General features: G+C 40.7%; 1 protein-coding gene across 5 annotated transcripts in view; it reads left to right on the forward strand.

Moving 5' to 3' along the window:
* numbl (NUMB like endocytic adaptor protein) overlaps positions 1-16,453 on the forward strand; it is a 57,519-nt gene that overhangs the window by 33,379 nt on the left and 7,687 nt on the right. For 4 of the 5 annotated variants that reach the window (XM_071496146.1, XM_071496147.1, XM_071496149.1 and 1 more), the window contains 4 exons: positions 7,116-7,266; positions 10,148-10,222; positions 11,733-11,807; positions 14,948-15,088. In XM_071496146.1, coding sequence (XP_071352247.1) covers positions 7,116-7,266; positions 10,148-10,222; positions 11,733-11,807; positions 14,948-15,088 — 442 coding nt within the window. Of the gene's footprint in view, positions 1-5,887; positions 5,996-7,115; positions 7,267-10,147; positions 10,223-11,732; positions 11,808-14,947; positions 15,089-16,453 lie in introns of those variants that run through there. The other variant, XM_071496148.1, reaches the window with a different exon arrangement.

Genomic DNA, 16,453 nt, shown 5'->3' on the forward strand with positions numbered 1-16,453 from the left:
GATTCATGAGTCTTGCTGATTCAAATGCACCATGAAATGACTTTGCAGTTTGCATTTTCTAACAAAAATCAAACAAAATTAAGTTTCTTAGTGTAGGTTTATGCAGGATATTGAATAATATGTTGACAATAATGTTAGAGTACCAGTGTATCTCTTCCATCTAGACAATCTTGTCTTTGTCTTTGTTAAATTTAGAAAATATTAACCCTACAGGAAAAACCCCAGGGAATCTAACTGCAAAGAATCAGAACTTGTTCCATGGATAATGTATTTTACAGTATGGAAAACCATTCAAGGACCTACCACTGGTCTGTATTATATGGTGTTTTGAGTTGTATTGAACAGTACTACAGTATGACAATCACTGCATTAAAACCAGTATGGATTGTGGATTGGTCCTTAATTTCAATGACAGAGAGATATATGAACCCACTGACCCCTTTTTATAGAGTGGACCTGGTTTATGGAGGACTGTGAAGTGTGTGTGTGTGTTTGTGTATGTGTGTGTGTGTGTGTGTGTGTGAAGGAGAGAGAGAGAATGGAGACAATAGCGACAGTGGGTGCCTGGCTGATGGTTAAGCACGTGGTTCTGCTTCACCTGCCACTGTCCATCAATGTGTTACACACACTCCTGATCTTGACAGAAAGAGCCATTACTGATGCAATATGTTCGTTTTTACCTCCTCACAGAAAAGTGTGCTTCATAGCCACCTACACTTTGTACTGTATATATCGCACTCCACCGATCCGTATGCACTGTTGCTAGAGAGGTTTTTTTTATATTTGCTCACTGTAGCTGCAGCACTGAAGGACATTTATGTTTCATATGAGCTCAGATGAGACTGCATATTTCTGTTTTTACTTCACGTCATTGTTCAAGATGTAATGTTTCCTCTGTGTCTGTGGGAATGACTTGGGATTGTGTTGTTTTTCAGCATTATACTGACATGGAAATTTTCAGCTCAGCACCTCTGAAGGTCTCTGTTCTGTAAGCTTTCCGACTTGGTTGTCTGGCTGTATGACGACTGTGTTTCAAAACACAACTCCCTGTTTTTCTTATGATTGAAATAGGATGGAAAGTGTCAGGGTTCTGATCAAATTTGACCAAGACTTTGACATTTTGGGTAATATGCTTGTGATATCATAATATAATACCATAGCAGCTAAAAGCTCATTAAAACAAAAATATTTAATATATATTTTTATTTACTTATTTCAAATACCACCACAACTTCTTTTAAAATACACTGTCTAAGTATGAGAGCTATGGATTGTTGGATGGCACTGAACTAAGTTATCTCCCTGTTTGTAGTCCTTGTGCTAAGCTAGGCTAAAAACAGAACATCCTTTGCACTGAAAGTCTGAAGTCATTAGGAGAAAGTCACAAGTAAAGCCTTGAATCTTGTAGGGCAAGTCACAAGTGTTTTAGTCAAGTCGAGATGGGGATCTTTCACATCTCTGAATGCTAAATACTAAAATGCTAAAATGGCTAATTATCCTTTCAAAGCTAAGTCTGTAGCTTCTTTTGGAGTAAATTATATTCCAAAAGAAGCAAGATAATAAATAAATAATTTGGATAAAAAGTCTTGAAGACTTGAAACTTGAAGTGTTATGTTAGCTGAGGCTATTAGCTTCATGCTGCTAGCCTGAATCAGAGACTGGATTTTTTTCATTTTCAAACTCTTCATTTTCAAACTCTTCAGCCCCAGCTGACACCGACTCAAGTAACATCACTTGAGGACATTTATCAGATTTTACACAACTTCCTCTAGAGCCACAGAAGGCTTTGCTCCCCAGAACCTGCAAATAGTTCCCCTTTAAGTCTGACTTGAGTCAAAGTCTCAAGTCTATGGCTCAAAGAATTGATAACAATCTTTTCAGCCAACCACCATTAAGAAAGCAAACACGTTTTGCCAAAAGTGAGTATTTCTTTAATGTATTACAGGTGAGGCAAAGATATGTTGCATGTTGATGATGGTCTCATTGCATATTAAATTGTGCATTTGTGTTATTGTGTGTCTGAAAATTTGTGTATGGTAGCGATGGCTGGTGTGTGTGTCCAGTATTTGTGTACCTCAGTCTGTCTGCCCAATAAAGCACATTCTCTCTGTCTCTGTCTGTCTCTCTCTCATATGCATACACACATTCATACACACTCCTGCACTGCCTCACAAACCACTGAAATGAATAAGGCCATCCTGTCCTGGGTCAGCCTTCAGTCTAAACAAAAGTGCCCTGGTTTATTGCAACTGCGTCAAGCTCCTTTATTTTTTAATCGCGCACACTGAAACAGAGAGCACCTGTCGCTTTCTGTGTGTGTGAGAGAGGAAGAGATAGGCAGAGTTTTGATGATAGTAAGTGTCAGCATCCCTATTGGGGTCACCCAGTGTCAGCTAAAGTCTGCAGGGCCCGGAAACTGGGTCAGTTTTCAGCATCTGATATGTGTGTGTGTGTGTGTGTGTGGGTGTGTGTGTGTCAGCATAATGTGCCTGTGTCTGATGTGTTTCTGATTTAATTCTATTAGCTTAACTGTATATTGGCTAATATTAGCCCATAGATGAGTCACCATTGAAGTGACTTTTAATGTTCGTTGCAAAATGAATGGAGAACCTTCTGTGTGTATGTGTTTATTTGAGTGCACATACTTTTTTTATGTTTTTAATGTGGCTAAATGAGTAAAGGATTAAGATAGCCCCCTGCTGATAACTACTTAACCAGGTAAAAAAACATAAAAACCACATATAATAGAAAGTCTGAACATGTAAGATCCTGTTGTCAGAAATTTAAAAAAAAAAGCCTTTCAGTTGCTCAGCCAATAAGACACAAGCTGAATTCAGCTGAACTGAGAGGGGCAAAGAGAGGGAGGTACATTGTGTCCATATAAAGTGGTCAGCTCATTGATGACTAAGCCAAAACAATCCCCTGCTCCAATGCACACACACACACACACTTATACACACTCTTGCTCCACCTTCCACTGTCCCCTCCTTGTCTCTACGGAGCTTCACAGATATATGGCTTACCGTAATGCGAAGTGGCAATGACTCATTATGTGTGTGTGTGTGTGTGTTGCAGCAGAGGATTGTCTAGAAAAGTGTGTGTGTGTGTGGCAACATCAGCCCCTTCTCTCCCACACTCCTCCACCTCCTCGTCCTATGTCTCCCTCCTTGTATGAGGTGTGTTTTGCGAGCATCTGGTTGAGAAGAAGTGTTAGGGAGGAGTGTGTCCCATTTTCCCAAAATCTCTGAGCTGCTGTTGAACACAGAACATCTGGATCAGGGAGGAGCACTGTGTGAGTGTGTGTGAAAGGGAGGGAGAGTGCCAAACATATCAATCAGTCTGACATCTGGCTAGCACAAACCACAGCTGGACACACACGAGTTCATGCAGTCTTAACGCAGATTATATAGAGTGAACACATAATGACATTTTAATTTTGTAACACTTTGAATACAAGCTAATAACCTGATATTAATGATATAAAAAAAACAAAAAAAAAAAACATGCACACCCACATTGTTGATGACAATTGCCCCAACCTAGAAACAGTTAAAATACCATCTTAACAAGCAAAGTGTTCAGATTTTCCCCCCACATTTTATTAGTCTCTACGCGTAGGCGAACTTTGGGGTGAATGCTAAATTCACCCCTGTGAAATCCATTTCCTCACATTCACATTGGCAGAGCTGCAGACAAGCAGACTTCAGCCCCGTTTTTGCATCCGTTGTCGCATCATCTGGACGAGAACAGAGCAGAGAGGAGATGTGGTGTATAAACACTAGTGAAGAGGAAGAATAGGGTGGACCAGGGGAAGGAAGCAGCGATGAAGGGAGGTCACCTTGGGTGAACGACGACATAACATCATATGATTGTAAGTCGTCTCTCCTGCCATCTCCACGGTAACAATACATTCCAGATGGCTGCTAACTCAAACACTGGCTGGGGAACAACTATGTGTTTTTTGGCACCAGGCCTCCTGTTTGTGTAGTCTACACTGAAGTGCTTATGAGTTTTGCGTGGGTTCATGACGAGAGCGGGATTTCATTTGTGCTGTTGATTTATAGATTTATTTTGATGTTTTGGATCCTCATCTGCCAGCCAGCCCACCGTCTCTGTTTTTTTTCTCCTCTTGTCTTTTTTTTTCTTCATGCAGATGGTTCTTGTTGTATGGGGTGAGGTCACAGCTATGCAAGGCCTTTGCATGTTGCATGCTGGGTAATGTCTCCACCCTAATGTGTCTCTACAGACTCCATCAAAGAGCATTTACTACCAGATTTGAGTTGATTTCACACTGTTCTGCTCAACAAGAGGACCATCAACTTGTTTTCACTTGTGTTTTAAAAGCAGTCTGGCTCAGATCACATTTTCATGTCCTGTCGCCATCATAACATGAGGATTTTATGTTGTCTGTGTGTCTGGTCATAGACACACTCTTTGAGTACTCAAAACAGTAAATAAAAGAAACTCTTTACAGGTTTCCTCCACAGCGACACATACATTTCTGTACACATGCATTTTTACAATGCAATATTTCTCAAGATGTTTTGCTAGATACAAATTTTATATTAATGCTGGTCATGACTCAGCCTGTTGTTTGCTAATTAATACATCACTTTGCTTCATTGGCTTTTAAGTTAGAGAAATGATGTAAATCACCTGTTAGTGTGGGTTTGGCTACCTGTCTTTTTCTGTCCTTATCTTTTAAGTCTGTTTTCCCACCAAACTTTGTCCTGAATCCTCTCTCACATATTTTAAAACCATTGGAAAGTTAAAATGGAAGTTGCTAATAGACTCTGTAGCAAAGTTAATGACCTAATTAGCATAACTGTATATTAAGTTTAATATACTGTGGTAATTATGGAGGGAACATTTAGCACAAATGCCTTCTTGTAAGATCAAGTTGAGGTGAATGTGTTTCACAAATGTTCTAACCTCACTTTTTAGTAAAGTGAACATTTTTGTCCTTTTAACATGACAAAATAAATACCTCTCAATCAGTGAGTGTGTTGTGGCGCTGAGGTGGGTGGTGTTGGTGATGAAGAATCTGTTTTAACACACATTTCCTATCTATAATATGACTTTAGTATGAAGATCAGGATAATTTGGTGGTGGGTTGTGACACAAATTCTCTCATCTGGTTTCTTCATTCCTCCACATCTTCCAATAATTTTGCTCTTGCTTCATTTCTGTGTCTTTCCCCTGTGGCCTGGTATCAGATGCCAGTCCTATTCGCTCACTCCTCCTCCTCCTCCTCACCCGCTGTCCCAAACCATATGAGGGCAGTTACAGAGCATCTTGTATTCCCTAACCAACACCTCCTTTCCCCCACCGTGTCCCCATACACCCCCCCCCCCCCCCCCCCACACCTCCCTTATGGAGTATAACGCATAAGCCTGCTTTCACCCTTATATACACACACACACACAGTTCACACCTGCTTCAGCAGTGCTGGTGCCAGCCAGGTGCCAGTCATTTGGCGCTTTGCCCAGAAATGACTGGCAAAAGCCTCAACATGTGTGCAAATCTAGCTGCAGAGGGGCTTATATATATTTGTGTGTGTGTTTGTGTGTGTTTGTGTGTGTGTGTGTGTGTGTGCCTGCTCTTGGCAGAGGACTCATGCCTCACATGCCAGGAATGAGTAAGGCTACTCGAGCTGCTGCATTTGAATTCTCCACATTACACACACATCTGACCGTGTGTGTGAGATGCACAAGAACGTCTAATTGCGCACGCTTCCGGCACACCAGCCTTTGGCACCAATTACCAGCAACATAGCAGTGATTATGAGAAGTGATGAGGCTGTGTGTGTGTATATATTTCCATTTAAACACTGACCTGTGTGTAGAAGAGCACAGAGAAGATTTCCTCTCTTCAGGATACAATACACTGCTCTACACAGAGAGATGACAGTCTTTCATTCTCTCATTCATCAGGGTAATATTTGTGCACTTTTGCACCCTGTTAAAACCAGGATGAGTTATGGAGCAACCAGAATGTAAGTACAGTCTTTACTCAGATTAACCCAAGAGGAATGGAGAACATTTTAAATAAATATGTCTTTTATCCCTCCACAGTTTTTATTTAATTTCTTAACAGTTTGTGTATTTAAAACAATTTGTGCCGGCTCTGAGGTCCCTGGTGTGTTTAGTGGTTGGATTTTATATTGTGAATTTAGGAATTGAAGCTTGCTGGTGCCTCTCTCATCAGATCAAAGTGCTCTGAATATAAAGAACATGACCAGAGAGAAAATGGACGAGTTTGCAAAGAGACTGAGGAGAAAGGAAACAGGAGAAAGAGAGGCCTCAAAGTCAGATACAAAGTTTTTGAAGTAGATAACATGAAGCTGGTGGTGCAGTTAATTCAGTCTTGTTAATCAAGGAGGAGGCACATGAAGAGAGATGTTTTCATTGTGCTCCACATCTTCTGTGGAGGGGGGATGTGACTGTGGAGGAATAAAAACAGTAATTATCATTTTTAAGCAGGTCATGTTTTGATGGCGTCATGTTTCATTATGCTGGGAAATTAACATCGCTAAACAAGCTAGCGGGCTGAATGGTCTAATTAAGCAGCACTGCAGGACTGCATGTATTCAGAGAACTGGAGTGTGTGTGTGTGTGTGTGTGCTGATCAGTATTCACCCAGCATTCCTTATGTTTCTTGGAGAAATGAAAACACACTCTATGCTTTGTCTACATTAGTGTTCACGTTCTACCTGTGTGATTTGTATAGCCTGTGTCTGAATGGAGAATCAATGGAGCATCATGACAGGAGTTGTTTATGACACTGCCTGCCTTGTTAGGGATGATTGCTGCATAATGAGCTTGAGATGATCAATGAAATTGATCCCGCTTCACACATAATCCTGCATGAAACACATGACGACAGTTTCTGGACAAAGCTCTCAAGTGGTATTTCTTTGAATTATAATAAGCTTTCAATGAGTCTTACTGTTAAGTTGAGAGTAAATGAATGCTGCTTCATCATTTGCTTTCGTGTGTTTAGGAGATTCATTTGATTGTGATGACTCATTTCAGCGAATTGGAAGCTCAAAACCAGCCTTTGGCCCTTTGTGTTGTAATAGAGAACTAAACCAATGTTCTTTCCTGTGTCCACAGTACCAGGGAGCACGTGACCCCGGAGATGAACAAGCTTCGTCAGAGCCTGAGGAGGAAGAAGCCCACCTACGTGCCAGAGGCCAGCAGACCACATCAGTGGCAGGCTGACGAGGAGGCTGTACGCAAGGGCAAATGTAACTTCCCTGTTCGGGTGAGTTTCCAAACCCAGTCCAGTACTGGTCCAATGTTGACCAGTGTAATGTGCTGTACAAAAAATATTTTCATATAAACTCACAACATATGTCCGATATAACCATGGTAAATTGTTGTATTCTCTCAATGAAAAGGTGAATGTATATATGGAGGAACTCAACTGTCAAATGTCAGAGGGTCATGAGTATGCGACATGTTGACAAAAATAATCTCCTGAGGAGTTAAACCTTGCTCTGTTTATCTCAACTAAATAAATCAGAGGGCAAATGAAAGTTTCCTGGGTTGGAAACTAGACCACAATACATTTACAATAACTCACGTCAGCTCCTGTTTGAGGACGCTCAACAGCAACAGGTGCACTGGATCCTCATTTATTCAGCAGCTTATCCTTGAACGTGACAGGAGCAGAGCAGAGGAAGCTTCTGCACAAGGCTGTTTCGATGCTGTATTTACAACTCATACATGTGGCTCTGTTGTGCAACAAAAACGTAGCTCTGTTGTTACTTGTATGTATTTTATTCACGGTTTAACATTCAAAACCTTTTTTATCTCTTGGAAATTATTCTCTGAGATTAATTTTACATTTATGTTAACAGTGTTTGGTATATTTTACTATTTGTAGCTTAATCTTTAGCGAACAGAGGTGAGAGTGATTTTAATGGGCTATGATGAAAAATATTTGCATTTTAATCTCCATCTTGACATTAGCATACCATACCTACACACCCAGAATTAACATGGAACATGTAACCTGTAAATGGACGATATTAAACACGGCAGATTTAGTTTAAAAAAAACAAAAACATTATAGGACTAAACTGTAAGCAGGTCTGTGGTTAACAAGAAAAACAAGATGCTGACCTTTTCCTGGTTCCTTGTGACGTTGGCAACATGGGAACTGAAGCGTATGCTATTGGTATACTCATGCCAAAATGAAAGAATATATCTTGATATTAGTAGGCATGAAGATTATTAGATCCCTATAGGAACTATGTGGTGTTTTGCCTTTGAGCAGAGCACAGACTCATATTTTAGCGCTCAGCTGTATGCCACACATGCAATAAATACAGACATTATTAATGGCCCAATTTCCTGATGATAACCAGCTCTTGTCTAGTGTATGTCGCTGAGAGCGGAAGTGATTTAATGATGAGCTGGAGAGACAGTGGCAGCAAGAGATAGAGGGCAGAGACGGAGGGATGACAACAAGGTGAAGTTATAGATTACGGAGACCACAGGAAATGACAGGCTGAGAGATGAGGGTGCAGAGGGAGGAGGTTGGGGGGACGCAGAGATATTGTGAGATATGAAAGGAGAAAGTGAAAGATGTAGAGGTGGATAAGAGAGACGAACAGAGAGTAATTGGTGGAAACGAAAGAAAAAGAAAAACACAAGGCAGAGATGTGAGTGTGAGAAAAGGCAGAGTGAGCCTCTGAGGCAGCAGGCTAATGGAAGATAGTCCTGATGGTAATGCTCCAGAGTTAGAGTAAAGTGGAGCTCTGAGCTTTGCAGCAAGAGATGGTAGGATAAAAGTTCAGCTTTTCATTCTCACTTCTTTGCCTTCTCTCTGTTTTTCCCTACAAATGTATTCATGAGTCATTAACTATTAATGCCTCTTCAAGAGCTGCTGAACTGTACCAGAGGAAAAAAAAAACTCTGGTTCTGAGCTCAATTCTGAGAGCGTTTGAACTGATTTCCAACTGACTCATTTCGCAATTGCAATATCATCCAAAATAATCACAATATGATTTTTTTTTATATTGTCAAGCCATACTCGAAACCAGTAAAATTATTTTTAGAGTTGAATTTGTTTATGCCACTCATCCTCACTTTTCTAAAACTTTTACCACACGTTGTACATTGATACACCTCGTTAGCTCTCACAGGCAGTGAGAAATTATGTGTTACAATTCGACACCATGCAGCATGGGTTGAAAACAACACCTGGCACAGGTAAACTAAAAAAAAAAAAAAGTTAGCATATATGAAACTCCTGCTGTTTGGGTGCTGGACATTAAGACCACAGAAGACTTGTTTTCATTTATAGTATAACCTACTGTTAGAAAATTTACATGTTGTGTTTTCCATCCAGAACCATCTCCTCCTCTCTTTGTTTAAGTCAATCACATCACCCTGATTAACACAGCATGTAGGGCCTGATGAACATTAGCAATTAAATAGTCACAAACATGCAGAAGCAGTGTGACCTGTTGTAGCTTAAAAAGGGAAGAAATGTTTTCTCCCTCACCAGTTTCTGCATAAAACGTTAAAGGTCTCCGACCAGGTGGCTACATGCTAACAGCTAATCCTGCACTCTGAGCAAAATCTCATTTACAAAACTTCCACAATCGGCCACACAACCTCTACGACAGGTGTTTTAATCCAGTGACAAAACTCAAAGCTCTCCTTAAAACTCCAAAAACCCTCTTTCCTCGACACTTGGCTTTTGCAGAGCAAAGCAACGGGAGCTTTAATTTTGTCCCTGTGGGCTCTCTGTACACCGCAGAGCAGAACACTGGAGAGACAACAGGAGGGGATGTGAGGCTATAAATGACTCCAGTCCTCCTCTCTCACTTACTCTCCCTCCTGTCCTCAATATCAGCAGCAACATGCCACTGTAAATCCAGTATTACTGCATATTAACCACTCACCTGTCAATTTCATGGCACTCATAGAAATACTGAGAAGGGCTAATGAGACTTTGGTTGCTTTTATGTCACTTTGTCTCTGTCTTTTGTTTTGACATAGTTTTCAGTTCTTCTTCATTGACATGACGGTTAGATGAGGATTATTGCAAAAATGCTGAATTAGAAACTATAACAACCGTCAACATCTGTCTGGTTCTTGGTATTAATGTTTCTACTTCCTTTTCTCTGCAGTACCTGGGCTTGGTGGAGGTGGAGGAGTCGAGAGGGATGCATGTATGCGAGGAGGCAGTGAAGAAGCTAAAAGTTGTAAGTATCCCACACACACACAAACACACACACGCGCGCGCACACACACACACATGTCCCCTGCTTCAGTGCTGGAGGTTCATTTTAAAATGTGGAGACTGTTACAAATACTCACCCCAAGGATCTACAGACTTCGCTGAGCTTGTTATAGACCCAGTTACGCAAAGATCATGCGAAAAAGGAATCGACCAAAGGAATATACACACACACTCACGTGGACGCTCAATACTCTGCAGTTACCTTTCCCATCTTGTTATTTTCTCTTCTTCACCACTTTAATCTTCCACATGGCCGTCCTGGTGGGTCTTACTCCATACCTGTCTGTCTGTTTGCTCCTCAGTCGTTGTCTGTCTGGACCTGCTACGCCCAAGAGAGCGGAAAATGAGATCTGGGCTAACATACACACACACACACACACACATATAAACACACTGACACACACATAGTTTTCCCCCTTGGGAAGAGGGAACTTGTGAACAGAGTGACACAGACTGACCAGTGTCGGTATCTCGCACTCAGCAGTGAAGAAAATAGGTGTCTATGTCACTTTGTTCACAGTCTTCACATCTGTAGCTCTGCCACTGCTGTTCTTGATGTAGCTGGGATCCATGTGGACTTTCTGTATCCAGTGGATTGCTTAAGTAGGAATGTAACTTCTATATCAAGAGGCAGCACTTTGTCAGAAAATCTCAGGGAGTAATCCTATTAAATGGATCTGAATCTAAGTTTAATGCATTCAGGAAATGTTTCATGCTTTCTAAACAACTTTGTCTCCTATCCTTTGTTTTCCTCTTTTGATCCTCATTGCTGGATCAACTCTGTTTCTTTCAGTCTTCCATCTTTATCAGCATCTGTCTTAAGCAGCACCCGCTCCTCTCTGCAGCTAATGGCTCTGAAAACCTTCTGAACTGAAGTTTCCTTTTTTTCGTTTGATTCCCCCTCTCCACCTTCTCATTTAGCTTTTCCCTCCATCTTCACTCTTTTTCTTTCTGTTACTTATAGTTTCCTCACCTCTGTTCTCACTCTCTCTCCCTTCATCTCAATGGGATTATGCAAAAAATGAGGCTTCTTATCGCTTCACTGTGGGTTTCAAAGCCATTTCCTGCAGTGCTCTGACTTTATATGCTGGCTCATGTGCACACACTTCCACACTCACATGGAGTTGTTGCTTTTTGAGCCTCTGTATTTTTAGCACGGCCCATGCTGAGTGTGTTATTAGCTCTGTCTGGTGCCCTCCTCTGGAGAAATGATCCTTGGTGCCAGCTGGCACAGTTTTTTACCTCTGCCCGTCTCTCCAGTGCTACCTCACATGCTGAAAGGACGTAATGATCTCTTTCCCCAACCACAGATAAAAAAAAAATAAAAGTGGCTTTTCATGCTAATGGCTTGTTGATCACACCTCTGCAAGAATTGCTTAGCAACATCTGGTGAAATGGTTATTTACTATGCAACTTACTCACTTGTCCCTTAAGTTAGAAATGATTCACTTTCTTTACTTTTGTCTTTCTAGAGTGGCAAAAAGACAGTAAAGGCAGTGTTGTGGGTTTCAGCTGATGGACTCAGGGTGGTGGATGACAAAACTAAGGTGAGAAAGCACATTTTTTGTGTATGTGTCGCTTCAGTGTCCTTGCTTCGTCCTCCCGTCTGTCTTCCCTCTCTGTCTACCTCATCACTCACTTGGCAACAAGGACAAGGAGGACTGTCTCATAGTCATGTACAGTGCAGCACACAGGCATTTTATCGATGTCCTCAGCCTCAGCCTCTTGAGATAAATGGTAAATAGTTAAAGAAAAAAGTAAAAAACAGAGTTTGCTGGTCAAACAATGACAGAAATGTCTCCTCTGCATTTCCTGTCTTTTATATTCTCATACTCAGGTAAGACGTAGACATTTTTCATCCTCAGACCACCAACCAATGTCTCCTTCTGTCTCAGTTTGATGACACTACCTTGAGGCTGACAGCAGAAGAAGATACCATTCATCCACTGTCTTCATGTTCCCTAGCTCTTGTGTGTGTTTGTGTGTGCGTGTAGTTTCCGAGCTGACATATGTGACTCATGGTTGCTTGCTGAAGGTGCTCAGTGGGGGAGGGAAGATCAAGTAAACACAGACACACACACACATAAACTTGAGGAGTGTCTGGTGGCTAGGGAGGACTCCTACAGGGTGAGTGCAGCAAGCTGTGGCTCTATTGAAAGCAGAGCAGAATAAAGAGCAGCACAGAATAGAGGAGAGAGAGAGAGAGAGAGAGAGAGAGAGAGAGAGAGCCTCTGCCTCACTCATTCTTGCTTTCTCTTTTTTTTTTGTTTAGGGGCAAACACAAATTTAAGTCTTGAGTAGGAACCACTGGATTTGGGGCTGGGAGTCACAAACACTTTCTTGGTTTTGGTGTTTTCATGGGATATTAAGTCAGCATATAATACCACCAGCTGTATCCTTAAAGGTGAAAATCAACCAGTATAAGAAAAGACAAAAAACAGAAATCTGATGTATTTGTAGATTGTTGTGTCTTCCCCTCTTACACCCTCTTTTTATACTCCTTTATGTTTGTGTTGAAATCATATTAACTCCTTCTCAGTGTTTCTACAATGTTCAAGTGAATTTTATTAAAAAAACAAAACAAAAAAAACATTTCAGTGATTTTTAAGAGAGTCTCAGATAGATTTCCAGCGACAGGTTTTAAGTGACTTACCAGAAAAGTAGCACATAAATTGAGTAATTTCAGAGCTGCTATATTGTTAGGTAAACAATAGGTCACTCATAGTGATGAACTCTACAATCCCCCCTCAGGTCTGCAGTACGGTGGCCCTGAGAGCTAAACTGAGCACACTGCAACTTAAGAAAACACACGAAAATAGACAAAACACAAGCAAATTCAGAAAACCTCTTCATCAATTTGACAACACATGTGCAAATACTCACAACACAACCAAAGTGTTTCCAGGGGACACAAAAAAGTGAACCCGGCTGGGACGCACTTGCGTGAATGTATTATATTAAATGTACTATAATACATCATTGCACAAGTGCATCCAAGTCAGGCCCAACACTTTTTTATGTCCCCTGGAAACACTTTCATTGTCGTCTGTGCCACTTGCAGTGCTTTTCTGTTTATGGTTATGTTGTATTCACAGTGCATGTGTTGTCAAGCTGATGGAGATGTTTTTTGAACTTGCAGTGTCTTGAGCTCACAGGGCCACTGTACTGCCGAGAGTTTTAGCATCTGTTTAGTTTTGGTTTTACGGCCTGAAGCTTAATGTTTTTATTCAGTCTCACCACTCTCATCAGCGCTGGTTTTTGTTAGACAGACTAAGTTAGCGGCTAGCTGGCGAAAGTCGAGATAAATATTTTTGAGATCAAAAGCAGAGCTAAACGAGAGTGAATAATCCTAACTCCAAATGAATGCTAAGATGTTAGCCTCCAGCCTCCATCTGTGAATCAGCAAGTGTTCCCTTGCTGACACCCACACAACCATTGTTCAAAGCCTCTCTTACTGTCTGTGAATGTACAGTATATATGTGTTAATGCGTGTGCGCATTAGAGACACAGTTGCACTTTCATGACCTTCATGATGCATCAATAGAAAGAAAGAATAAAGTGTTTCTCTTTTCAGCAGTTTTTTGTGCTCAAGGCAGAAAGGCTTCTCTGCATAGATGCATCACCATGAGTCATATTCCTCTGTGCTGTACTCTTCCTTTCAGTGATGTAAGAACATGATCTGAATCACTTTTGCCCACACACACACACACACACACACACACACACACACACACACACACACACACGAAAACACACTTTTTATTACCGCAGATTTCATCAGAAACAAACCTCACATGAGCATAAATAATTATGTCTAGAAAACCCACCAATACATACAGTATTATGTGTTTCTAGTAACACAGAGAAACTTACTGTACTCGAAGACGCACACACACACAAACACTCAGACACACACTGCTCTCCGCTCAGCCTTTCACCTCGGTACCAGCATCCCCCTTCAATCACTAATTGGCCGACAATGAATGGACTGTTATTCTTCCACCTCTTTCTCCTCACATCCCTCCTTCTCTTCTCCTCTTTTCCCGTCCTCGTCCTCCCTCTTCCTTTCTTCTCGTTCTCCCCTCTCTTTGTTTTCACCAACGCTGGAGGAGAGGAAGGAAGTGCATGGATGAGTGTGTGAACCCTCTTTCTTTTTCTTCCCTTTCTCCTCCCTCTCAGAGCTTGCTTTCCTTCTTTTTCTGTTGTTGGTGAGTCAAAGAGGTGAGCTGGGGGGCCCCTTAATGTACGCAGAGAAAGAGAAGGGCCCCTCTTAGTTTCCTCTATAGTGCCCATAGACACTGAGACAACCTGAATAACCCTTTTTATAGAGGGACAGGCAAGAAGTGGAAACATCCCAGAGGTGAAAAGAGGCTTCAGTGTCATTAGTCTGCAGTCACTTTCTTTTTTCATTGCTGGATGTGTAAATAGGTTGGAGTGAGGAGGGGTTCATGGGGCTGAAAGCAGTGTGTCAAGTGTTGTATCAGTCCACAAGCTGGCGTGCTGAGTATTGAAGCTATACTTCCTGTCTGTCATTGGTTAAAGCTGCTGTTGGAGAGACACAATCATATCAAATGTGATTTGACGTGATCTACAGTACCTTTGGAAACAGATCGATGGACTTCATTGTGAGCTGCTTAATCTGATTCTCTCTGACCTCTCTGTGTCTTTCTCTTTGTGTCTCTCTCAGGACCTCATTGTGGACCAGACCATAGAGAAGGTTTCATTTTGTGCTCCGGATCGTAACTACGACAAGGCCTTCTCCTACATCTGCCGAGACGGGACCACCAGACGGTGGATGTGCCACTGCTTCATGGCTCTCAAAGACTCGGTGAGAGGATATTTAAACCTTCCACTTACCCTGCAGGGACATCAAGTATGTCATGTTGTTATTAATCTCTGTTCCACAAGTCAAAGCAATCTCTTATTCAGCATTTCTTTTTTTTTGAAAAAGGGGTTCCTGGTGTTTACTATCCATATTCTAGAATAAATCTGCATCCACATCAGTTGCAATTAGAAGTCAAAACCTTTATGATTTCAAAAAAGTTAAACTCCAAATAATTGGTTAGCATACACAAAACAGCTCCCATGAAAAATGACCAACATGGGTACATCAATATAACCCTGTTTTCATCCTTATCCATAAGAATCACCAAATTTCTCCAACAAAGCCTGTTGTTGTTCAACTGTCTGGTATTTGGTCTGCTCTGTCTTAACATATCTGAACCAGCTGCAGCCTCTCAACTCATGATGTTTACACACAGTTCAGGTTTATGGGAAATGGTGCTTTGAAAAAGCAGCTAAAACAGAAATATATTAGATATATGTAATTAAATTAATGTCCTTACCAAATGGAGTGAACCTGAAAACATATTTTTAAGAAGGCTCTGTTCCAAAGCTTTAGTTTTAGTTATTTATGTTACTACAAATGTCACAGTTTTTTTTTAATTTTTATTTATTTATTTATTTTTTTACAAATTTCCTGATTGGTGTGCATTTCAGTCTCTTAGCTTGAATACTTTTAAAGCGTCTTATCATGTAAGGTCTTAAAAATTGTGGGTTTGTTTCAGATTAGATCAGTGTGGAATTGACAGGTAGATACAATGATCAACAACATCAAAAAAAAAAAAAAAATCATAAATTAATCATTAAAGTAATTTAACAAGCCAAAATGTCTACATTTTCATTGTTTAAGCTTCAGAAATGTGAGGATTTATTTATTCATTTTCTTTAGTTTTATATAATTATGACATGTATACTTTTAGGTTTTAGACTGTTGGAAGACAAGACATCATTTTGGACTCTTGATGGGCATTTTCACTGTTTTTGACTTTTCATGCACTTAACAATGAATCAGTTACCAGAAATAAAAAGATCACTAATCTTTAGCATGAACCATATTGAAAATGTTGAACCTACACTAACATACAGTCCAATCTGCCATGCATGTATCATTTAGGCACATGAACCCATTATGTAGCACAGCATTAATGTCTCAAGTACAGTTGTGGTTGGTTATTAAACTCACATGAAATCGCTTTATTTTACTGTGCATCATTTTTCATGCTGCTAGCATAGTATTTGTTTGGCGTTCATTTGACTTACCTGTGGATAAAGAGGTAGAAATCTAGAGACAACTGCAACAGAACCAGTGTGTTGTGGTTTCAACCCCATGCTGGTTGAATCAGCTTAGACT

The sequence above is a fragment of the Trachinotus anak genome, unplaced genomic scaffold (genome assembly GCF_046630095.1).
Source record: "Trachinotus anak isolate AG129_WGS33_773 ecotype Australia unplaced genomic scaffold, CSIRO_AGI_Tana_v1 ptg000014l, whole genome shotgun sequence".
In the NCBI taxonomy this organism is placed as follows: domain Eukaryota; kingdom Metazoa; phylum Chordata; class Actinopteri; order Carangiformes; family Carangidae; genus Trachinotus; species Trachinotus anak.